The sequence below is a fragment of the Protopterus annectens genome, chromosome 5.part0, assembly GCF_019279795.1.
Source record: "Protopterus annectens isolate FY-2018-M chromosome 5.part0, PAN1.0, whole genome shotgun sequence".
In the NCBI taxonomy this organism is placed as follows: domain Eukaryota; kingdom Metazoa; phylum Chordata; order Ceratodontiformes; family Protopteridae; genus Protopterus; species Protopterus annectens.
Window position 1 is genome coordinate 1,347,384,520 of NC_056735.1, and position 25,510 is coordinate 1,347,410,029.

At 38.8% G+C, this 25,510-nt stretch overlaps 1 protein-coding gene across 1 annotated transcript in view; it reads right to left on the reverse strand.

The window, feature by feature from the left end:
* LOC122802367 (NACHT and WD repeat domain-containing protein 2-like) overlaps positions 1–25,229 on the reverse strand; it is a 309,247-nt gene extending 284,018 nt beyond the window's left edge. Inside the window, exons 1-2 of the mRNA XM_044072001.1 lie at positions 24,957–25,229; positions 4,091–4,179 (exon numbers count right to left, since the gene is read on the reverse strand). Of these exons, the coding sequence (XP_043927936.1) occupies positions 4,091–4,179; positions 24,957–25,062 (195 nt within the window). The 5' untranslated portion in view covers positions 25,063–25,229. The remainder of the gene's footprint in view (positions 1–4,090; positions 4,180–24,956) is intronic.
* Between the last annotated feature and the right edge of the window lie 281 nt (positions 25,230–25,510).

The window sequence follows — 25,510 nt, forward strand, 5'->3', positions numbered from 1 at the left end:
GTCCACTGTTGGAATCCCTGTCCAGTTTTGGGTTTCTTGCCTTCTCTCATGGCTACTGGAAAAATAAATGTAGTCCCTGGCCCTTCTCATTCTGATGTATTTGAGTTTATTGTATCTGCGTGATTGTTTGTGGGTTAGGTTAGATTAAGGGCTACACTGGGTGACGTGTGTGTGTGTGTGTGTGTGTGTGTGTGTGTGTGTGTGTGTGTGTGTGTGTGTGTGTGTGTGTGTGCGTGCGCTCGCATGTGCCCATGTGGGGGCGGGGGGTGTGCTAACCCTAATCCCAGCCCTGTACATTCAGGTACAAAACACCCTTCCCCTAACAGTACCACTGTGTAAGACATACACACATCACTACTCAAAGTAAATACACATCTATCCCCTTTCCTAGCTTACAGTAACTCTAACCATAAAACCCACTTACATTCTCATGCTAGCACTCGCATGCATGTGTGTGTGTGTGTGTGTGTGTGTGTGTGTGTGTGTGTGTGTGTGTGTGTGTGTGTGTGTGTGTGTGTGCGCATGTGCGTATGCGTGTGTGTGTGTCAAACATAGCTAACTACAGTGCAAGAGGAAGATCTGTTCAAAATGGTAATGAAGCTTCCTCAAGTGGTCAAATCTAAAAAATAACTTTAAGAAGTATAATTCATTCCAGGTGTAAGGAGAGAACCAATGTTTAGAATCCATTGTTTTACTCTCTGAAGTTCAGACCAATAATTATATTGAAAAACACTCTTTTCAACATTATCAATACCAATAAAAGGAAACAGTACATTTTCATGTGACAATGTATGTCTAAAAAATGCATGTCAATTTCTTATATCGAAAGTTAGAAATATGTTCAATAAGCCTTTGCTTAAACAATCTTTTTGTTTTTCCCACATACAATGTATTACAGAAGTATAAATTCTGATATAAAATGCCTTGTGTGTTGCAAATAACAAAATTATGAATTATGTATGCCTTGTAGGTACCTGTAATGGTAAAACTGATTATTCAAGAAATAAATTTGTAGGAATGTGAAGCAAACCTTATTAATGTGTGTCAACCCTAAACCCTGTAATTACCTGATCCCTAATTTCAACCCCACACATTAGGGTACTAAACACGCTTTCCTTAACAGCAACACACACACACACACACACACACATACACACACACTAAAGAAAACACTAATAAAAAAAAATGAAGGTATGGATAATATTCATTAACATGGTATGCAATGCATATGGATATTGTGTATAGAAATGAACAAAAATGATGTATTACTTTGCAACAACAAGGAAATCTGATGATACTTAGTAAAGTAGTGTAGACGGATAAAGCCCTAATATGGTCCAGACAACCCAGTTTCAATTATTTCTCGGGCAGCTGAGTTGCTGGAATGGAAGGATGGGCATTTATCTAGGTGTTCCCTGTGGGGAGGCATGTTCCATAGAGGAAAGTAGCCCTCTGATGTAGCAGGCAAACAGAGAGGGGGAGATCAAGAGTTAGGCCATAAATGCAAAAATCTCCAGTAGAAGCAGCCAATGGCGCAACCCCCCATGACACCCTTAGGTTCCACACCAGCTCCACTCTTAGAGTGGAGATATTCTGCAAGGGGATGTAAGAGAGGCTTCTGTATACCAATCAATGGACAGAGGCACTGTGGCAAGCTCAAAAGACCAAAGCAGTAGATGAACCAAACAAAGGAAGGGAGCTGTGGGTGCTTTGTACAGATTTATGTGAGTTCAAATGCATAAATAGGTGTACTAAAACAATTCAGTGACCACTATATTGTACTGTATGTTAAAAAATGTACTGTATCTCATGTACAATGTTACAGTGGTGCTCTGTCAGAGAACAGTCCACTGTGCTCCCATGAAAGCAGAATTCTACCTCCTGAATTATATCTTCAACATGTGTAAACATAAAGGCATATCATGTTTCCATCATGACACTCATATAGCAATGCCGCTGCTGACGCAGCATAGCAATGTCATCACTGCTCCCACTGGTACGTGGATGCACCACACACACACACAGACACACACACACACACACACACACGCACATGCACACACGCACACACAAAAACACACACACAAGCACACACGTGCGTGCACACACACACACACGCACACACAAAAACACACACACAAGCACACGTGCGTACACACACACACACACACACACACACACACACACACACTGCTATATGAAGAGAGATGGTGAGGTGTAGACAAAATACCTGTACAGATATGTCACAGCTGCTATTGGACAACAGCATTATAGCACTATATCTGCACCCATTGGTACTGATACACACAGATACACTTCAGAATAATACATATGAAATATAAACTCATAAACTGATCCAATCACATCAATAAACACAATAAATAAATAAATAAATAAATCTATCATTAACTACCTACATAAAATGTATCATTAAACACCTACCTAAAGCAAGGTAGTATATACTCTGCAAATACTGCAAGTGTGAGTTTCATTGACTGTCTGTGCATGAGCACTCTAACTGAGTTTCAGCAAAGGTAGTTCAATTCTGTTTTTTTTCCAAGGTACAGCAATCTGTGATGTGATTGTAGTAAGTATAAGGGTATAGGAGGGTACATAGAGCTTTCTTCTCCCTCCATGTAAAACCAGAGTTTGAATGTCACTTTAAATTATTATTTTTTTTTGTGAATAGATCTACTTAGTATTTAATTACCTGTGGTGCTCATGTTTATGAAGATCATGTCTTAATAATTTCACATTATGAAAAACGCATTAAACCAGTCAGGTTTTCATTCAGTATGACATCCAACCAAACCATCAGAAAACTGTTTTGGTTACATTGTCCTTCATCTTCTGTCTGATCCCAACTTTGTTCACACAAAAACAAGTTCGGTAGCAGTAAAGTATAAACTAAAATTGTAAAAGTTTTCATCATAACAAAGTATAAATTTGAACAGAAACAGAACATGAACAATTAAAAACACAGCTCCGATTACATATATAATGAAACAGACCTTGGTTTCATCACTGACGTCGCAGGTACAGGGGCAAGAAGCAAAGATGAGTATCATTGATACACAAGATAACGCTAAAAGGCAAAAGCTGCAAGCAGTATCAAAGTTACAAATTTCGTTATTAGCACACAGTACCAGAAATAATATAGAATAAATTCAAAAAGATAATTAATAACTGTTAAGGGAAATGAAAATTGACTGAACAAACGCAGCAAAAAAATCAAAGTAGAAGGCTATTCTTTCAGGTGACAAACCACTGCTTAAGTATAGTTTTGAGCTTTCTAGCTCTGTAGTACCCTTTGGTTACTTTTTTCAGTACTTACCCTTCCATCCCCTCATTCATCCTTCACCTCTTTTGCACCTCTTAATAAACAGTTCACTCCTCTTCCAGATGCACAGACACTGACTTCCTGAAATTATATGCTGTGACAATGCAGAGGCAGTATAACTGATAAGATTCAGTTCTGGCATCTACTACAAACTATATCAGAGCTATAAAGTGCCAGGCAGTGCCACTGAAACCCAAGACTGTGTTTGCTTACTGGAACAGCCTCAGGAAAAACTTTCATAATACAGACTACTCCTCAAATTTATGTCCATGACCTCTATTCATAGCAACAGAATGACATGGTGGTCTCTGAAGATGCTGAATGCAGTAATTCTGTCATCACCGGCATGATTTACAGTACTCATTCCATTTTCATCTTGTCCCACCAAATGACACAAAGGTACTGTTTTCCCTTGTTCCCTTTTGTTTGTTTTATCATCCATGAGCCACTTTAGTAGGTCTGAACAATTTACATTTTACAGCATGCTCTGTTTCAGTGTCTCACATGCTGTCTTCATGAATAACTGAAATCATTACATTATGACAAGTCACTTAAATAGCAACAAACCTGAATTGTACTGTGTGTAAGAACTCTAGACTATGGCTTGTCATGTTACTTAATGCAATGCCTTGGATTTTAACTAGAGACTTCACACCTCAGGGCCCATGGCAGAGTGAGTTATACTTTTCTCTATCTTTCTATTAGTCCCTGATAAAAAGACAATAGTGCACGAGACACTGGATGGATTACCTGAAATTCCAGTCCATAGTTGTGCCTGCAATATTCACGCAGCTTTGGGTATACCTTTTCTCTCAAGGCTTTCCTCTGAGTTTTTGATTCTGTTCAAAATAAAGATGAAAGAATTAGATGCATGCAATTAGAAAGAGTCTAGTGAACAGTTTAAATAGGCTCAAATACCAAATATTCATAAAGAAAGAAACTATAACCTTTGCTGCAACAGTACATGTTTACTTAAAACATATTATTTAAGGTTCTGCATGAAGTGATATCAAGGAGGTATAGCTCAGTATATCTGGAATATTCCATGACATGCTAGAACATTCTCTGTGTAATGTAACTCTACTTGTAACTGTGTTAGAATAGGTATACAGAGCTGAATGAAAATTGTGAAACTGAGACAGCAGATGCTTAAAAATTATAGACAACAATTACAGATATTTTTAAAAAACATTACATTTTAAAGAAAAACTTCTTTAGACATTTCAAATTAATGATCATTAATAGCAATCTAAGATCTTGGATAAAGGATACATACAATACTTTAGAAAAACTCCAGTTTTAAATACATTGAAAACCACAAGGCACTTCAGTACAAGAATGTGCCTGGAAGTTTGGGGAGGTTCAGCTCAGGTAAGGAAGGAATGTTTAGCTTTCCAGCTTAAACCCCCCTTTATAAAAGGATAGCTGCTGTCCCCACTGTAAGACTGCCACCCGAGGAATCATAGATGACATTGCAATTTTTGGTTGAAAGAAAAAAAAAACACTAGCTAGCCTGGTGACAATGGACATCTGCCATACTTAAGAATTTTACAGCAGTTTGTTTAATTTGATTGAATACACATTGGTTGCTGCTTAGATGTTATGTGTTAGCTCCTCAGGTATTGTTGCTACATTTTGGTTTAGTACTACATACTACATTGGACAACCTCAGCAATTTAACAATTGGCTTTGCATTTGATAACTTTTTATGAGATTAATGCTGCTGAATTTTTCCATTTTTGTCTTATATTCTGAACAGCTAGGACTTCTCATTGTGTAAAATTTCTGATCTGTTGACCAGAACTGCAGCTCTTTTGATGCCTGCAGCTTTCAATTGCAATGCCAGTTCTCTTGCAGACCTCATGGATTTCATCTTTAGTGTGTTTTGTTATTGAAATGCATTTTCCTGATTTTGCTAAACTTCTGGTGGATTTTATTGCCCAACAGGAAAATTTCCAGGCTGTTGTTTATAGTTTATGCTGTTCTGTGCACATAGTGTATGGAATCATTTTTGCTATTTTAAGCTTTGTCAGTCTGATGGTGAAAGCCTGTTGACATCCCATTTTTACTTTATTTTAAGAAAAATGCTTACATTACTTTTCCAATTCGTGTAATTCTACTGAAATTGTGTTTTCCAATCCAACTGTATGTTTTTCTGATGACATCTTTAGTCGTATTACTGTCTATGGAGATTTAAGAGTTTTCAAAAAACTAATCCTAAAGTTGGAGTTACTCATTCTTTCATCATGATTCCTTACGGATCTTACTGGCTCTTGGGGGGTGATTGTTGGTAAAGCTGTGAGATGATTTATCTGCTGCAGTTGTACACCATTCTTGATGCTGCAATAACTGGGATCTGGAGTGACTTATTTATTTGTTTGTTTTTATTTATTTGACTTTGTTAACTGATGGTAAATTAAACACAATGGAACAAAAATGATACAATGAATTGCATACACTGAATCTACATGCATTTCAAGTTTCACAGACATTAAGGTAATTCAAACTGGTGTAAGATACAAAAGACAATTTATAAGAGAGTCTGGTAATACAGTGAAAAGCTCATATAGTGCAAAAGTTGGAGTCATGCTAGAATTACATATACCCTAAATGGCTACTGTTCTACTAAGTAAGGAATCTTACATAAGTAACTCGTATCAAAGGCAGGCATAAGCTAGGATAATAGGTAAACATATTTTATGCAGATGAGAGCTACAGCTCTCTCAGCAGTTGGGACCAAACAGAAACAGATACTGCCTGGAGGTACTGCCCTCATGAATGGCCTTAGTCCTTATAAGAGAGTTAAAGATCTCATTTAATGTTGCCCCCACTTGTATTGGATGCAGTAACCTACTTCAGATGATTTTTATTGCTCCCAGTTTCATTGATTTTCCATGTCTGAATTTATACATTCATGTGCATATTGTCAAAACAGCACATTTTAATTTATTTTTATTTTTGTTTCAATATTCACATTTATTAATACTGTTCAATCTTTTGATGTTGCTAGAACTTAACTAATGCATAAAGTGTTTCTCCATTTCTGTCAATTTCAATCTTTAAGTCTTATATAAATTGTCTAGTTTGCTTATTTTTTATTTAATATTTTTAGTAACTACATTTTTAATGTGTTCTTAATGTATACAGTTGCAATTCATTTCTGCCTGATAAATCTACAACTGAAGGCACAGACATATATTACCCTGGGAAGAACTCAACTTGTAGAACTTAAATGGGTTTGGTCTATAATACACAATTTGTGGGCCCTTTATCCCTGCTCGCTTCTGGCAATCACCATAAATATTTTTTACATGTAAAAGAAAATGAGTATTCAGGAAGTACTGGGTGGAAGGTCAGAAATAGTTGGATCACCATGATACCCTTGAATGCTCTGGTCTAATTTTTCTTGGTGTTTCTCAACATAACCCCTAAGCAAAATTATCAGATGGAAGGTCTTTGATCAATACCCACACAGCCCAATGGTCATGTTATGGTGACTGGAGGGACCTACCCTCCACTAGCCTCATATAAGAAGCTGTATATAAATACAAGATCTGGCTACAACAAGCCAGGCATTTTTTGCAACTTGTTGCATAACACTGACCTTGCACTCGTAACCGAGATTGGCTGCTTTATAACAATGACTGACATTGAGTGACATAAATTCTTCCTGTGGTTTTCATTACTCACTGATGTAGGCAGTATATGGCCACTTGAGTAACCATCTGGATTATGGCAGCAGAAAGAAGGACTACATTGCCCTTCATCTACCATTCACACAGTAGAGTGAACCTATTATTACAAGAGTTCACCAGTTTCCTCGTCAGCTTGGTCTTATCTAATCCAACCTAGCTAGTTAAGGGTGACTTTACTGTCTGGGCTGATGATGAGTCAGTGAATTTTCCTAAAGAATTCCATGGTTGTTCAGGTGATAAACTCTGCAGTCCATTACAAACGTCACACTCTGGTCCTGATATTACACCAATGCACAGTTGTCTCTGCTATGGTGATAGACCCAGTCTTGCTCACTTCATCCCATTTTTCTCTCTAGCTAGGACATGTGAACCTAGGGTGGTTGTATGCAGGAATTTACATAATGTTGCTCCTCCTTTAAAAGTCCAGAAACGTTTATGACATAAACACCTAAAACTGAAGATAAACTCCCCAAAGCTATAGAAGTCTGAAACTGAAAATGACAAAACAACAGAAAATCTGTGTACAATGGATTCAAAACGTGAATTTAGTAGGTCAGCAAAAATAAATAAATAAAACTTAACAAGCTGTATTTCATATACACATCCTTGATAGAGGTTGTGCCAAGTTCTCCCCTATTAAATGTATTTTCTAACTTTAAGGCTGCATAGTCTCAGAGAAAATGAAATATTCAGTTTTGCTATAAAACATTGTTTAGTTATTTAATTTAGTTTGTCAAATTCATATTATGTATACGTCTTTCATCTATATACTTATATTCCAATCCTTATAGAGTTTTGTAGAAAAGATGGTGTTGAAGTATAGCAAGGCTATCACAATGCTCCATTTAATTTGTTCCATATCAAGGACATTGAAAGTCTACTGGGGTGCAATCATTAGTACTGCATCTTTAATTGGGAGGGATGAACATTAGAAGGCTTTTCTATTATGTCCATTGACTGTGATCCAAATGATATGGGATCAAATACCTAGTCAGTAGCTGGAGCAGCTGGTTTACAAGGTGGAATGTACCAGGATACACTAAGATGGTCCAGCAGAAGATCTGGCTCCACATTGCTTTCCCTACTTTGGCAGAATAAAGGGCAGGACAGCTACAGGAAATAGATGTCTATAGAGGGAAAAAGCATACATACTTCATGGCTGCTTGGATAATATTCATTTCACCAAATGGCTCTTGCCCCAGCACATAGAGTGTTACAAGAGATGAACAGATGATTGGATGAAAGGGACTTGATAGTTGTCAGGCATAAAGGGTAAAAAAAAAAAAAAATCATACAAAAAAGATTAGAATATATTTGTATGGATATTGCCACCTTGAAGGAAAACTTAGAATGGATAAACCTTAGTCTCTTTTTGATATTCATACTTGAAACATAAGGGCTAAAAACTTCATGGAAATGTATGGCTAGACTTCTAAACCTCCTCATGGACCACTAGCCCAGTAAGTATCGATGAATATATGAACCTATGGGATGAAGATAATCCATGGAAAAGCAACATTCTTGTCTGGGGAACCAGCTACATTGAGTAGATGTTTTTGCCCTATGCTCAAGATGATTAGGATCACTTAGAGGCCTGAGCTCAAGAAGAGCCAGGGGGATGTGAATGAGCTTCCGGTCCTAACTCATCCACCCCAGGGGAAAGTTTTGGGGAGTCCTGCAGCAAGAGTTATACTTAGTGTAAGGCCAGTTATTACAGCTTTTATAGCTTGAAATTCAGGGACTACAAGTTTCCTAAGAAAAATGCAACACTTTAGCTAGATATCAGGAATATGTAGAAGCATACGATCCCATATGATCTAGCATACTGGGCAGTGCACTATGCTTTCCAGTCACTTTGGGCTACTAACAGCGTACAACATAGCCTAACCCACAGTAGATGATAAACATAATCCCTTGCTCTTACCTCCTGCCTCTGATATCCAAGGATATTGGTAGAGTTGGAAATAACAAATAATTCTATAAGAGGCAGGGCTTGATGGCTACTGGAGGAAAAGCATGCCAAGAAATTAGGAAAAAATGTTCTTCAAGATGAACTCTGTTGTATCAAATCAACCAACTAGTCCTTTTTCCATACTGTAGAATTGTCTGTCTAATCAAGCGGAAAGTTCTTTTTCCTGCCTCCTGTTGTCATGCTGTTCTTCAATATTTTATTCATAAGGTTGACCAGAGAAGAGATGATAATTTTCAGACAGCATCAATTAGGTCAAACAAATAGTTGGTGAAGATGTCCTTCCAAGTGACAGTGGTGTGACTTTTAATACTCTGACTACCTTAAGGTCATTCATTTGATTTAATTTATGCACCCGGCAGCATGCACAAAAAATCAGCACTTTTTGTTTTCTCTGGACTGTTATGGGTTAAACATTTTCAAGCCATCTCTAGAGGAGGAATTTTCACTTCTAATTTGAAGCAAGCCTCAGTTATCCCAGCCCTAAAAAAATCCAGTGATTTTTCTAGCATAGAAGAATTCCACTCTACCCCTTGTTTTCCTTCTATAGGTAATGTTTTTCAGACAGTTGTTAGTACCCAGCTTAAATACTTTTCTTGGAAATTGTAATCTCTTGGATCTATTTCAGGCTAATTTTAGGACCAGTCATAATACTGAGACAGCAATCAATGGATTTGTTAATGAACTCCTTGTGGCAACAGAGAACTGCTATTATTTATTTTCCTCCTAATTTCTTAACTTCATTTTATGCCATGAGTTACAGCATCCTGACAGACCACTTGCTTTTCCCAGGACAGGGTTTGTTTTACCATTCTCAGAAGTTTTGCCCCTAGGACACGTACAGATAGTAATTTCTATAGTATATTTTTCTAAAAGCTTTACTTTGCATTGATGGATTCTGCAGAGCTCCACTTTGGGCCCACTGCTGTTCACAGTGTACATGCTTCTACTGAAAAAGTCATCAGAGTGAGAGGACCAAAGTACCATCTGTATGTGTATCATACCTAGTGATATATCAACTTTCCTCATGAGCAGATTCTGTATTTTTAACTCACCTGGAAGACAGTTTGGATGGCACCCTGTCAAGGATGCATGCTGGATAGTTTATCTTGGTCCAGGAAAGATGCAGATAATGATAATACATGTGACCCTGAGGTCCTCCACTATTCCATATCTGTTCCTGATTATAATATAATGGTGAAACAAGCTGGAAATGGTGTCCAGAGTTCAAAACCTCAGGCCAGTTGATTCTAAAGGACTAGGTATCTGCTGTAGCAAAATCATCTTATTCTTGTCTATGAGTCATTTCAAGGATTTAGAACCTAATGTATTCTGATGCCCTTGCTTCAGTGTCCAAGCACTGGTCTCTTCCTGTGAATATAGTGTGATGTCCCTCCTCTGGGCCAGTGATCAAGCAGTCTCAATCCTCACCACTGACACCAGTAGGGAATGTTCACTGTGAGAAAAATAGGCACACAGTATTTTCAGATGCAGCCCTCCGCACCAAGAACAATTCCTTTAAGAGCACATAGGGAATGCACACTCTAGTCCTGGGGCAGGGCTTCCTCTCCAAGCCCTAAAAAAGAATCCCCACTGACCAGTATAGAGCTGAGTCCTTAGCCAGGTGTTCCAAGCCAAGTCCTCCACCACCCTCTCTGTGAAATCAGTGCTCTCAGTGTCCCTGTTTAAAGTAGCTGTCACACACACACTCTCTTTGAGATTTAATTTTCACACACACACACACACACACACACACACACACACACACACACACACACACACACACACATGCACACACACCTGGAAAAAGACTGGCACAGCTTACCCACTCTGCTATCTCCACCTATAAGGTAGATTTGCTTCCACCAGAAGACCTGAAGCCAGCTATTTTAAGGCTCTTACCAGAATACCCAATTACTCTTATTAAAATTAATACTTGTACAAATTGTAGTGTTTGACCATGCAGCAAGATTTTCAGGAACATGGAGCCACAGTGCCACTGAATAAATGCAAGTACTCTCAAAGGTTAAATATTGTCTAAAAAACAGCTACAATGAAGGGTACAATGAAGGGTATAGATATATTTAATAATAAATAATTAAATAATAAATAATAAAAAAGAAAACATGAAAATACTGAATATCTATTTGCAATGAAAACCAGAATTTCAATTACAGGAAATATAAAAATAACACAGCTGGAAAGACTCAGATACAGAAAAAACAACTTTTAGCTAGTTTCACTATATTTTTTAACTGACTGAATAATTACTGTTCCCTAATTACTTACAAAAGAAAGGCAAGATGAAAGTGGATGAGTGTCTTGTCAGGTCCCAAAACAGAGTGCACCCTTCACATCTCTCACTAGTATTCAAATACAATTTCAGAGCTGGCTAGAGAATGACATCAAATCTGGTCATCTGACTATGTGGTTCCCACACTACCCTTTCACTAGAAACTGAGCCAGGATCTGCCACTGATGTGTCACAATACACACATAGAAATTTAGCTAAGGTATACTACAGCATCTGGAAACTTTAAAACAATTCCAACACTTCAAGCCTTAATGTAGGAAATAAAAAGGCATTCTCTGGCAACCCAGGGTAGAAATTAGTTTACCACTAAGGACAATAGAGCAGGATCCCACCCCAGGATTTTCACAGACATTGCATCTCTGGCTACATTCACACCTGTGAGATAAAATCTTTATGGCCTAAACCATGTAATTTAATTTCAGGCTATTTTTCTTAAGGTTAGCTGAGCTGAGATTAACCCCTTCCCTTCCAGTATCTTCTGTTAAAATATATAGATTTCATCAGTTACAACAATACAGTCTGACATACATGTATATTTCTTTTCTGTCCAGCAGGACCTACTGTTGATACATTTTTAACACAAGCAACTTTACAAATACATTTTTAACACAAGCATGTGTACAAACCAGTCTGCTATTCAAATGACATAAAATTCTTTACAAAACTCCAGCTAGCTATGCTGGTATATGTTGCACATGCACTGCCCTACTCCCCTGGCACAGCTGGCACTACCCCACATCATCACACCTGGTACACTGACCTTTACATAAAGTTTCCAAGTATGGATATGGAGTACTAATAGCTAGTGCAAAACTCAGCAGAAAAAGTTATTGATGGATATCAATTGTGACCATACCTGTGATGTTGGTCTGTACTGACTACCTGTGAAATCAAAAGTCGTGTTCAAGGTTTTGATACAAATATATAAAAAACAGCTTTGTATCTACAAGATATTGGTCCCTTTTATCTAAAAGCACTACTGTCTTCCTATCTGTCACTCAGACTTGTTTTCCCAGCTGTAGTGATTCTGAGGATGTGGCTTAAAACATCTGACCTACCTAGATTTTAATAAGGCTCCCTATTGTAATTCTAACTGCGAGTCTCAGAATTATGAAAAAAAGTATGAAAATGTAGAACAATGAATTCCAGACGTCGCTGTTTTCCCTTTAGAGATGTTTTTTGCAAGGGCCCTCTAAATCCCATGATGTGGGAGGAGCAAGACCTCCACACCATTCAGACTTATATATACCAACTTCAAGATCTTCATACCTTGGATAAAAAGGAAATACTCGGACAAAGAACAGTCTTGTACATGGTATATACAAGTCCACATTTTTGTTCATTGAGTCTTGCTATTCCAGTGGGTCTCAAAATATCAAACTGATGCCTTTTAATTAAATAATGATATTTAAGTCATTATTTTTAATATTACTTCTTAGCTATGTTTGCACCTTTAATATCTTCTTTCTTCTTTGTACTGAGATTAGTGTTAAGTAAATTAATCAAGTCTGAGTTGTGTTGAATCAGGGACCCAGAAGGTAAACCAAGAGGTCTGTGGCATTAAGGACTACTATTCTGCATATATTATCTATTTTGTCTCTTGTTTTCTTTTATTATTTTATTGTAGTATGCATGTCGTACATGCTTTATCACTATGACTCTGCCTCCACCTGCTCCTCCCAGTGGCATCTGTTTAAATAATGAGGTGCACTCACAATACACTTCCATATCAACTTTCCCTCATGTGCCTCTATGTTTGAGGGGTCTAAGACAAGACTGACAGCGAACGGACTAGGCATCCAAGAAAAATAGCTTCCAACCGTTAAACTTCAGAGCTGCTGAACTGCCATTAAAATGTTGGACAGCTCAGACCATCAGTCATGAAGTTCAAGTCCAAAGAAGAAGAAGGGTTCCTCAAAGGAAGATGAAGATGATGATGCACATGCAAAACTACTTTAAGAAACTGCTTCAACAAACCTCTCAACTGTCCAGATTTCATTTCACAATTTTGATCTGTTCCTAATAAAATTTGTAGTTTTCTGGTAAAGCACTAGGGATTGAAGTCACATACATTTGAGTTTCAGACTTTATACCCGTTCAGAAAATGGATAACAATGCAAAACCTATTATTCTAACAGCTTTCAAGGGTTGTAAGAGCAATATTTAAAATTTGTTCCTGATTTTTAGCTTTTGTCCCCAAATTATTTTTGTCTTTATCCAGATTTTTTGCACTTAGAGGTTGAGAGATATGTACTTTATTCAGTACAGAGTGAAGCAACAATATCCCCTTCCTGGGGTAAAGGAAGGCTCAACAAAAACAAGGAAAAAGTATGTAGCTGCCAAAATAATAGTTATTAAAATGCTTCTAGTAATGTTATTATAAAAAGAGCATAAAAATACAATGATCTGTAAATAAATAAAACTAAATTATTATTATATCTGTTTCCCATCCATGAGTCCACAGCTTGCTTTCCTAAGTCTCATCAGTTCAGTGATAAGATTTAGAATACAATACAAACAGGTTTGCCTTCTCATGTACTGCAAATGCAGTATATAAAGTAGTTGAGGTAGAAGTTAATCCTTATGTCACAAAAATGTCATGCGACAGATACAGTATAAAACTGCTCATAAGTGCAAGAAATCTGGATAAAGACAAAAATAATTTGGGGACAAAAGCTAAAAATCAGGAACAAATTTTAAATATTGCTCTTACAACCCTTGAAAGCTGTTAGAATAATAGGTTTTGCATTGTTATCCATTTTCTGAACGGGTATAAAGTCTGAAACTCAAATGTATGTGACTTCAATCCCTAGTGCTTTACCAGAAAACCACAAATTTTGGGGATCCAATGCCTGTCAGCCTGGGATGACATGCCCGACAAGCCACGATGCTTCACTAGGGACGGTTTGCACCTGTCACCCCTGGGCTTTCGGATATTGGCAAAGGCTCTTGCTACCCCCATAGTGCCTTTTTTAGGCAAGGCTCAAAAGACAAACCCACCTCCATAGGTATCACAAGGGATAAGAAACTAAGAGTAATGCTACTCAACGCCAGAAGTCTAAACCTCAAGATGCACCCTTTCGAAACTCTCCTTAGCATAGAGAACATCGATATCTGTGCAGTAACAGAAACCTGGTTCAAGGCTCTCGAGAGCACCCCAGCACTACCAGGTTATACCTCATACCATGCTTTTCGGCCCCAAAACTTGGACCGAACCACAAAGGAGGGAGTATCAATATTTGTCAAAGATACCCACACCTCCAGGTTGGTGGCACAGCACGAAGCATCAGAGACTATCCATGTGCAACTAACAGTGGGTAAAACTGCCTTCCAGTTTATAGCCTGCTACAGACCACCCTCCCAAACCCAGGAACCCCACTCGGCCTTCCTGAGAACACTGGAAAATATGAAGGTCTCTCCAAACACCATTATATTGGGTGACTTCAACTACCCAATCATAGACTGGGAGTATTACTCTAGCTCCAGCACCCTAGCCCAAAGGTTCCTAGAATTTATAAACTCAAATGCTATGGAACAACTTGTTACCACTCCCACAAGAGGGGAAAACATACTGGACCTGATCATCACCAACATGGGGACTCTGTGCTCCAGACCAGAAGTGTATCCCTCACTGGTAAGATCAGACCATAAACTAATCTCACTGGATATTCACATCCCGACCCCACACCATGCCTAGAAAACCACAGTGAAAAACTTCTCTAAAGCAAATTTCACACTCCTCAAAACCAAGGTGGAATCCTTCAAAGCCCCTAGGCCTGTGGATAATACGGCCCAGACCGCGAAATCCTTTATAAACGCATTCTATGAACACCTTCAGGAATGCATGGATTATGCAATCCCAAATAAAACCAAGACCCAATCCTCCAAAGGCAGATGTCCTGTCTGGTGGACCCCAGCCATAAGCAAACTATACAATAGAAGGAGGAAGCTACTACATGATAGAGCAAAATCCCAAAAAGGGAAGGCATCTCTGATCAGTATTAGCAAAAAACTACGGGCACTCATAAAATTGTCTAAGGCCAGCTTCGAGAGAAAAATTGCACAGGACACTAAGGATAATCACAAGGCTTTCTTTAGTTATGTTAGGAACCTGGGTGGGAATTCCCAGATATGCTCAGAATTAGTCCAAAATGACAAAAAATACACCAAACCCACAGACATTGCCAACATCCTAGCTGACCGGTTCAGCACAAACTTCTCCCCCCCACCAAAAGGGCTAATATCTATCCCAGCAGAGTGCTGCCCCTGACATCTCAGATGCTCAGGTAAGAGCTGCCCTCTCCAAAGCAAGAAACACAGCATCAATGGGACCAGACGGTGTCCCGGGCTGCGTCCTACATGAACTCCAAGAAGAGCTAAACCCAAACCTAAAACTACTGTTCAGTCTCAGCCTTACTACAGGATATGTACCCAAAGAGTGGCGTACAGCAACAGTGGTCCCTCTCCACAAAGGTGGTGCCTCAACGGATCCTGGAAACTATCACCCCATAAGTCTCACTAGCTTGGTCTGCAAAGCTATGGAAAGGATCATCATGGACCTTATAAATAAAGATATTGGGGACCTGCAGACACTGGATCCTACCCAGTTCGGCTTTGTTAAGGGCAGATCCTGTCTCTTGAACCTGGTCAATTTCTTTGAAACAATCACCAAGGCCATTGACAAGGGGAAGGTGGTCCACACAGCCTACCTGGACCTCGCAAAAGCCTTTGATACAATACCCCACTCGGGCATTATAGATAAGCTCACCAGCTTAAATATAAACCCCTATGTCACTAGATGGGTTGCAAACTGGCTCAAAGACAGAACCCACATGGTTAGAATAGCTGGAGCCATGTCAGACTCCAAACCAGTTACAAGTGGCGTCCCACAAGGCTCAGTCCTGGGACCTCTCTTGTTCGGTATATATTTCGCGGAGGTACAGGCCAACATGGAAGGACTGTGGCTGACCAAGTTCGCAGATGACTGCAAACTGGGTGCCATAATAGACTCTCCAGCCGACACAAGCATCCTCCAAAAGGGCCTCATAGAAACAGACAAATGGTGCCAGAGCCATGGCCTCAAGCTAAATGCCAAAAAGTGTATAGTCATCCCCTTTGGCAAAAACAAAGTGCCCACAAATTACCACATAGGTGGTAATCCATTAAGTACAGAAGAAGTAATTAGGGACCTGGGGACCCAAGTTGATAGCAATCTGTCATTTGACAACCACGTGGCCAAAGTGGTTAGAAAAACATTTTATATAGCCCACCTAATCATGAAGGGATTCACATCTAGATCAGGGGAGGTCATCATGCCTCTTTACTCATCCCTCATCAGGCCCATAATTGAGTACAATGCCCCTTTTGGGATGTACCTTACCAGACACCTGCAGCAACTGGAAAGACCCCAAAGCATTACCTCACCAAGAGGATCAAGGGGCTCAAACAGATGTCGTATGCTGCCCGGTTAAAGAAACTCCAGCTCTACTCAGTGGCATACCGCCTGCTCAGAGGCGATCTGTGCCTGACGTATAAAGCCATGTCCAACCCAGAATTAATGGACATGCTGCACCTCAGAAAATCCAAATCCCATCGAGCTACGCGCTCGAGGGACTTGAACCTCAGCACTGAAATAAATAGGACATGCTGGAGGGACAAATTCATAACCCAGAGGCTCCCTTCACTCTGGAATAAAATCCCAGTCCAGGTTAGGCAGAGTCCCTCATTGACTCTCTTCAAGAGGAATCTTGATGAGTGGATGGGAGATCGTAGGTTTACCCCGGGTATCACTTCTGTGTCACTGTTAGACAGAGGCACAGTATACTAACCTTTAAAAAGGGCATAGCAAAATTAATTTAATATGGGTGGCGAAAGCCATACACACTCTGGCTAGGCTTATAAATGCCCTAGGGCAGATAGCCTAGTATGAACTTATGAACCTATGAAGTATTTTAGAGCACCAGCATTTAAAAATGTTTCTCACTTCCAAAATTTAAATGTTTTAGACAATTTTTGCACTTTATCCCTTCTGACCATTAAGCCCTTTCCAATCACCTATTCATTCCCATAATACTCTAACTGATGGGACGAGAAGCTTGAACCATAATCCAGGCAACCATGAAGGGGGATGCATTCCATCCTCTAGGGCTCTATACCTATGGTTGCTCTGTCATTCAATCTGCTGGAGCAAGGAATACAGTGCCACACCTGTTGATGTGTGTGTGCTTTTAAACACACAACATCCCAACAACAGTACAAAGTGCTTGGTGATCCCTGCTTTGAAATGTCACACTGCATCCTAGTTGCAGTTTCTTAACCTCAACTAGGAGTCATCAGTATGATGGAATCAGCACTCTTACCTTCCTGAGGACTGGCAGCCTGGCATTGGCTGTTAGTCCCCTCCCTCTCAGGATGGTTCCTACAGTTCCTGGCCACAATTTGATCCCAGGTCATCTCCATCGTGGGTAGAGCTTCATCTCAGAGTTAGTATGCTGACAGACTCTATCTTTGTTTGCAGTTTAAACATGGAACCAAATTCAGCAAGCTTTTAAGTCTTTGTTACTATTCTTTTTAATAGTGATTCCACTTTACTACTTTGAATGTCAAAAACATGTTAATGCTATGCTGTATTTATAAAGTTTGTATAAGATGCATGTCATCCTGTCCTCTTAGTATGATGAACAAAACCCTTCATCAGACACCAAATGATGAATCTCTTTATACTGGAAACCATTTGATAAGTTGTTACAGCATCATTGGAAACCTGTAAATTGTGATAAGTAGCAATGCTGTACACTTTTAATTGTGGAAGTAAAGAATGATGGTTAAAAAATACATGCTAATGCTGTAAAACATCAATTGTACCCTGTAGATGTTAACTAAGAGTTTAAGTTTTGAAGTAAATCTGAAATTAAAATTTATCAGACAGTTATTTTCCTGGTGTAGAAAGCTATGGGATAATTATTGTATAAATAACAAGGCATTCTGGCCAAATTCTATAAAAGTAAAATGTACCATATCTATGAAAATCTGCAATTGATGATGGGGAATGCTTAAGAAGAAGCTGAAGCCAGCATACAATAAAATGGCTAAAGTTAAAAGGCTATGTTTTATACATTAAATGTATGTTTTCAACTTTAACATTTTATGTCACTTTGCACCAGCATTCATATACATTTCTCTTAAGAGAGAACTCTGACTTCTATATTAAAATAGGGCTGCTTGATCTGCCTTATCAGCCTATTTCCCTTTCATCTGAGTAAAATGTTAATCCCACTTAACCAATAATGAAATTCTTTCTACTGACATAAGAGTTGACTTCTATCTTCCACAGGCATTCCTAAAATCCCCCCACATTTCCATGGACCTCCTACAACCTTTATAAATAAAGTTTCCTTGCATTGCCCTTGAGCACCTCACTCTCTAACTTCAGATTTGTTCAGCTGTCAGTCAGGAGTTCTTTTTTCTAAAAAGTTTTTTTAGGGTCCCTACATCATCCTTATGGCACTGCTACCCAGTGCCCCACATCCATGCAATGTCTGCCAGCTATGGACAGCTATGGAACCTAAGGGCATCCAGGGGGTCTTTTCTATCCACGTTCTACTGGAGATTATTTTTTATTATGCCGTACTCAATCCCCTCCCCCTCTTGATGCCCATGGTTGTGTCCGATGGGTGGTCATGCAATGGGGACATTGCAACATATTGCCCAGTTTCTGCAGCAGTTCAGCCATTTTCACCCCTCACCGCCTCTTTGGATCACTGCCTCCTAGCATACAACATCCCCAACCTCCACAGGGGATCATCACAGGAGACACCAATGTCACCAGTCTCCTGGAATGGTAATGCCTGTCCCTCCCTGCTGCTCCATCAGTCACCCAAGCCACTAATTGATCCCATGTCACCAGGCCATAGTCAGGGCTTTATCTCTCTACACCACTGGACCAGCAATTCCTTTTTTCTAAAAGTTGCAACCTTACTAAACCAGATACATACTTATCTTATTCTCTGATCTGCAAGAAGATCCTCTATAGCAGATAGTTTTGAGATGTCCACTTTTGATATCCATATCTTCACACAGTTCATTAATTTCTTATGCTCCTTTGCTCAGGGGTGCTCATATTTCCTGTCAGTGCATGTTGTGATGTCAAGCAGTAGGTTTAGATTGTATACTCTGCCTCAGCATATACCGATTTGACATGATACTCTGAGTGAACTGACAATGAGAGACACAAAAAAGTTACATCTTGCCTGACTTACTCCGGCAGTCATTGAACAGAGACAATCAAATACAGAGGTTTAGTGGGAGGGTAAATAAATATCCACTGTAGAGGGACTTCTCACAGATCATCAGACAAACTAAGTACATAAATCTCTTATCTTATACTTTGAAAGCCCACTGCAGTAGGATAAAAATCCCGCACAGTATAAATTAATCCTCTACAGAAAGCCAAAGCTGAACAGCAGCCAGAAGTCAAAGGCTCAGAAGGATGAGTCCAGAAGCCCTGTAGCAGCATAAGAGGCCCAAGTCCTAGGATCGTGGTCAAGAAATAATGCTTCTGGTTGAGTGACTGAGTAGCTGTAACAGAAATGTTCACATTGATAAATTCTTGGAACAGACACTGAAAGCAACTACAACTTTGATGATGACACCCTTAGTAGCATAATTTGTCTAGTGGCAAATGATAATACAGTTAGAGATCCACTTGAATATGGTTTGTTTAGCATGCTCAATCTTCTCCTTACTGACAGCAAATGAAGCAAAAAATGGTCTATCTTCCTTAAGTTATGCACCTTCTGTCAGTAAAGCATGACTTGATGATACACACAAAGAATAAGAAGATTTTTTTCCCATGGATTCTGCCTAGAGATAGTACTATACAGAGATGAATGGGCTAGTTTACTGGCAACACTGAAACTGATGTTGGAAGGAGATGCAACTCCACAATATTCTCATCATATGACTGCCCACCACAGACACAACCACTTACATCTAGGTTAGTGCTAAGGGACACCTAGTTCTTTCAAAAGCCCAATGATATTTCCTATATACAAGGAACTACAACTTAGAAATCCTATGAGCAGAAGTGAAGGCCACCAAGAAAAGCATCTTCAAAGAGATGAACTTCAGGGCCACTAAGCCACCTGGCTCAAATGGAGGATAGCTAATCCTGTCAGTCATGAAGTTTAAGCCTCAAGGAGAGGAAAGGTCCTTTAAAAGCAGATGAAAGTTAAGATACCAGTGCAGAAGCCCTTTATGGAATTGTTTAACCAATCAGTTTGGAGCCAGAGGTCTAACATGTACATGGTTGTGACATGCAGACATGTATGAAATGTACAATTATCATGGAATAACTTAAGACCTAGATCAATGAGGTGCCTGATGTATGTCAGGATATCCTGCAAATGAACCAAAGGAAGAAGCATGGAATACTTCACCACCAAGAGACTTAGGTCTTTTCTTATCCTCAGCTTCAGTAGAGGGCTGAAAATGTGAATGAACTTACTGATTAATATGTTAATTTCCTTCAGAATAGTAACATAATATTAGGAGAAATGCCTTGATCCACAGCCCACTGTCACACAATGGCCAAGTGGTTGAAATGAAGCAGGGGAGCCCTGATCTCAGTCTCCTCTCTGGTGTCTGCAGGGTAAAAAATAATGTCCACAGCTGAAGCTGGTTTGTGTGAAGCCTTTTTCTAGAGAGACCATTTTTCTGGCACAAGAAAGGAGTTTTGGTAGGCTCACAACCCACCACTGAAGCATCATACATTGAATGCAAGACGTTGCTTCTTTTGCAATGCCTTTGCTACATTGCTAGCACAATGGTAAACACACTGGGGGCAGACAAGATTCAAAACTCTTTCTCTGAAAATGAAGCCCACCCATAGCAATCTGAAGGGACCTCCTACAAGGACTCTAAACAATGATGTATCAAAAGGCACCTACCATGTTCAACAAGACTGTCAAGGCATCCTACAGCAGTAGGGCATGATAACCTGTAGAATCACTACCAAGAAGATGACAGAAAAATACTGTGCATTGTCTCTGATGTACGTGATGGAATAAAACTCTTTTCTCCCCATTAGAGCCAAAAAAAGAAAGAAGAAAAAATAGAGTCCCTTGACTCTGCTTAAAGGAGAAAATGTTTCAATGGCTCTGCAGAGTCCAGCTAGTCCTTTAACAGAGCTCTTTCTGGAAGAGAACTTAACAGCATCTGAGAGCAAGCCTAGAACCCATTAGTCCATCATAATAGTTTGTCAAGCTAGGAAAAACTCCGAGAACTGGTCTCCCACAGAAGGTTCTACTGGATAGTCAGGAATACAGTAATGGAATCTGTGGATACTGTTTTTTTGGAGACTTCACAAATAGAACTGAGGGGAAGAAGCATTGTCTGCTGCTTTGCAGCCCTTCTGATTGTACAAGGAGTTCTCAAAATTGAACTTATTAATACTGCAATTTCAGGTTTATGTTTTTTGACTGTTTAATGATGTATATAATAAGAACTGATGGAGACACTTGTATAAATAGCTGTTACTTGTTTTGTTTTTGTGTGTAAAAGGAAAGGAAACTGGGGAGATCATAATGTCCCTTACTGTAGTCATTGACTGCTTCCTGTTTTGCAGGTCTTTGGCCAGTCCTTGAAGAGCCTGACAAATAAGACTTCACACAGAAGGAGATATCTAGAATGGCCTACCTCAGCTCATTCTTGAAAGAGGAGAATATTAGCCATACTAGCTGGTCCAGGCACAAACTTGAGCCTGAGGCCTTGGTCACAGCATTAGCACTATTGCAATTACTGTAGACTACATGAAAGCCCACTGAGGAAATAATCATAAGTATCTTTTCAAAAGACTCTTTGATGGCAGAATCAGGTACCTCTGCCAAGTCTTCCAAAGTGTAATCTACAAGGTGGGACTTGGACTAGAACTCGTGAAACAGATAAATAGGGAACCTAAAGCACAAAGTCATAGAGAAGAAAACCATGTTCCACTCTTGTAGTTCCCATTTGAACAATCTTCTAATCTATGATAAGCTTACTGTACATGTTAGGCAAATAAGTACTTACAGTCATTATTACCTGTTGTTTTGTACTTACACTTAACCTGTTTGACAATAATCATCTGCATTATATTGGTTAGTGATAATCATTATTTGTTTATTCTGTGACTTTACTTATCAATTATTTACTATTATCAATTATTTACTATGTATTGTTTTTTCCTGTTCTTGTTTAATGTTTTTGTTCTGTCTGTATTTTTTTGTATTTGTCTTTTGGCCTGGGAAGTGGCTACAAAGAGTTTGTTAAAAACGTCATACATCTACTTAGCAAACTTAAAATAAAATAAAAATAAATAAAGATCTGACTACCAGCCGAACAGTGCACATCCATCAAATATTTGCCACTGGTGGATGATAAGTCTGAAAGCTCCAAGAAAGCAAATCTGCGTAATGGGTGAACACTCTCTGCTCCCCCATGGGAGATGACAGGTCCTTCAACAAGCAGTACAACTGGCAGGAGAATGAATGAGTCAACGGGAAACTAGGAAGCTGGAAGATCAAAGGCAGAGAAGGACCAAAATACCTTTATTTAAACAACTGACTTATTTACTTACTTAATAAGTGGCTCAGGTGAATGAATTTTAAAATATTAAGCAAAACTGAGCAATCCTTAGGTATAGTAAATAATCATTTGTTTTTTCTTTTCACAGGGCTGGGCATTAATTTTTGGAGATATAACAGCAATCTCTAGGTGTGTGGGAGGTGGTGGCCCCCTTAGGAAGAAGGCCTCTTCAACTATTGTCAGTGGAGAAATTAGCCAAAAGTGTCAAGCTTGCCAAAATAATCTCTGGTTAGAGAAATTGGGATCTTAAAAGATTTTACCCTTCAAACAAGAATTTAGGACAGGCAGTCTTAAAATACATAAAAAAACATCAGAACCTACGCTTTCTCCCAAAAACAGAATACCATGTGAGGGGAGTTAAAATAAAACTATGCTGGGTAAATTGTGAACAAATGACATAACTTCATTTTTTTTAATGTGTATTTCAAAACTCTCCAATCATCTGTACAAGCAGCACAAAAGAAATGTTTTGTCCTAAATTGCTTCACATGCTGAGTTCTAATGGATGTCTTTCTGTTATAAATGCATTGAAGAAATGTTTTATTACTCTCATATTTTAACTTAAAGCATATCTATGATCCATAATGCAATATGGTTTTGACAGAACATTCAACAAGCATAGGAATAACCTGAGATTTTTCTTAATCAGAAATATTTTACCTTGCAGTCAATACCACAGCAAGAATGCATGCAAGATAATACCCAACAGTAACAGAGGCAATGGCACACTTTATTGTTTAACAGTTTCAGCTGACATTGTTTTTAAGTGTTTACTGAAAGCTGTCTTACAGCCAGAATCAAGAATAAAATTATGCAATGAAACAGGCTTGAGCAGCAGATAAGGACAGTATACCTTACCTCTTCTCTCCATTATTTATTTTATAAACTATATGTTCTACTTTCCTCTGTTTATCTAACAGTCTCTGTGACCACCAGACGTTCATTTGTATATAAACATTTGTATGCACGTGCACACACAAAAACACACACACGATATCCAGTCTCTGTAAGACTGTCCTTACGTTGTCTGACATTTTTAAATTTGTTCACTGTTTTTGACATTACTACCTACCACTTCAGGAAAGCTGACTCATTCCTCTCCTCTTCCTCTTTCTGTGTGAAATGATACCTTGCTATGCATTGTTTGATTTGAGTCACTCATATCCCAAGAGTGTACCTTCAATATTCACCACCACCATCTGCTGTTGGGGCTCAAAACACCGATGATGCACCTACCAGAGTCACCTTTTAAGTAAGGTCAGATCAGTCATTTAACATTGTTATGTAATGTTTTTCCTCCCTTGCACTTCTTGACAACAGGACATCAATGTGTTTGGTTTCCAGGTCTACACAAGCATTCTAGTAGAGCCCAGTTGATGCATTCCTTTACACAGTACTTCATAATACATGTAGATAGTCGTTGCTGCAGGTGCAAAGTATTCCCTCCATAATGGAGCTGACTATCCCCCAGAATTCCCTTGAAACCAAAGGAATATGCAGAAGGGGCAAAATAGATCTAACATCTATAATGGAGCTGGCTGCCCTCCAGAATTACTTTGTAACAAAAGCTGTTTGCAGAAGCAGGGAACCTTCGAATGCATGCAGCATCGGATTACGTTTCTCATCATTTAAACAGTCAAGTGGCTTTATGGCAAGTAAAGGGTTTGATATTGAGACTTGCATTCTAAATATGCTGATCATTTGACTGCATGATTCTTTAAACAATCAAAAATAGCATTTCAGTACCTTGGAATGATTACAAGAAATCACATTGCTTACTTTCAGACTAAAGGACTGAAGATTAAACATTAAATTACAATCTAATATCCACAACTAGTTATTCAGACTTGATTTTCAAGATCTTTAGTTTTAAGTACATCAGAAACTGGTAGAAATAGAACCCTGCCAATAAAAAGCATGCTGTTTTTCATTAGCACTAGAGCACATAAGCAGATTTTAATTTAAGAAAAAAAAAAGTTATAACTGATAACCATGCATTTCAGTCTAAATACTTACCTTCTGGATGCGCACAGAGGAACACTTTGATGCACCTTGTCTGCCCTCTAGAATGGATTTGAGAGAACTTTCCAGCCAAAATTGCTTTTTTTAAGGTGTAATCCATCAAACAATGCTCTCAAAACTTGCTAACGTTGAAAAAAATGCCCTGGACAGTAGCAATAAAGTGAAAAAAGTAGAGATTTTGTTAGATAAGAGTCAGCATGTTTATTATAATTAAAATAAATTTAAATCTATGCTGATGCTTGAGAATAGAAAAAGCAAACCAAGTAAGACAACCTGAAGATGTTAAATATGTTCACTAGATTGTTCTTTATTTGTCTTTATCAAGAGGAAAAGGAAGGGCCCGCCTTTATGTTAAAATCAAAGCATCTGCCTTTCCTGCCAGCCCCAAAGCTGTCAGCAGTTCTGCCCTGAGTGGTTAACTGAGACTGTTTACATCCCAGGAAAGAATGTGTTTTACGTATTTTTAACTACTCTGCCAGTGTAGAATGTGAGTGTCTGTAGTACATTTTTTACTTGTGTGGCATATCCTTCCATCAGATATGTGTCCT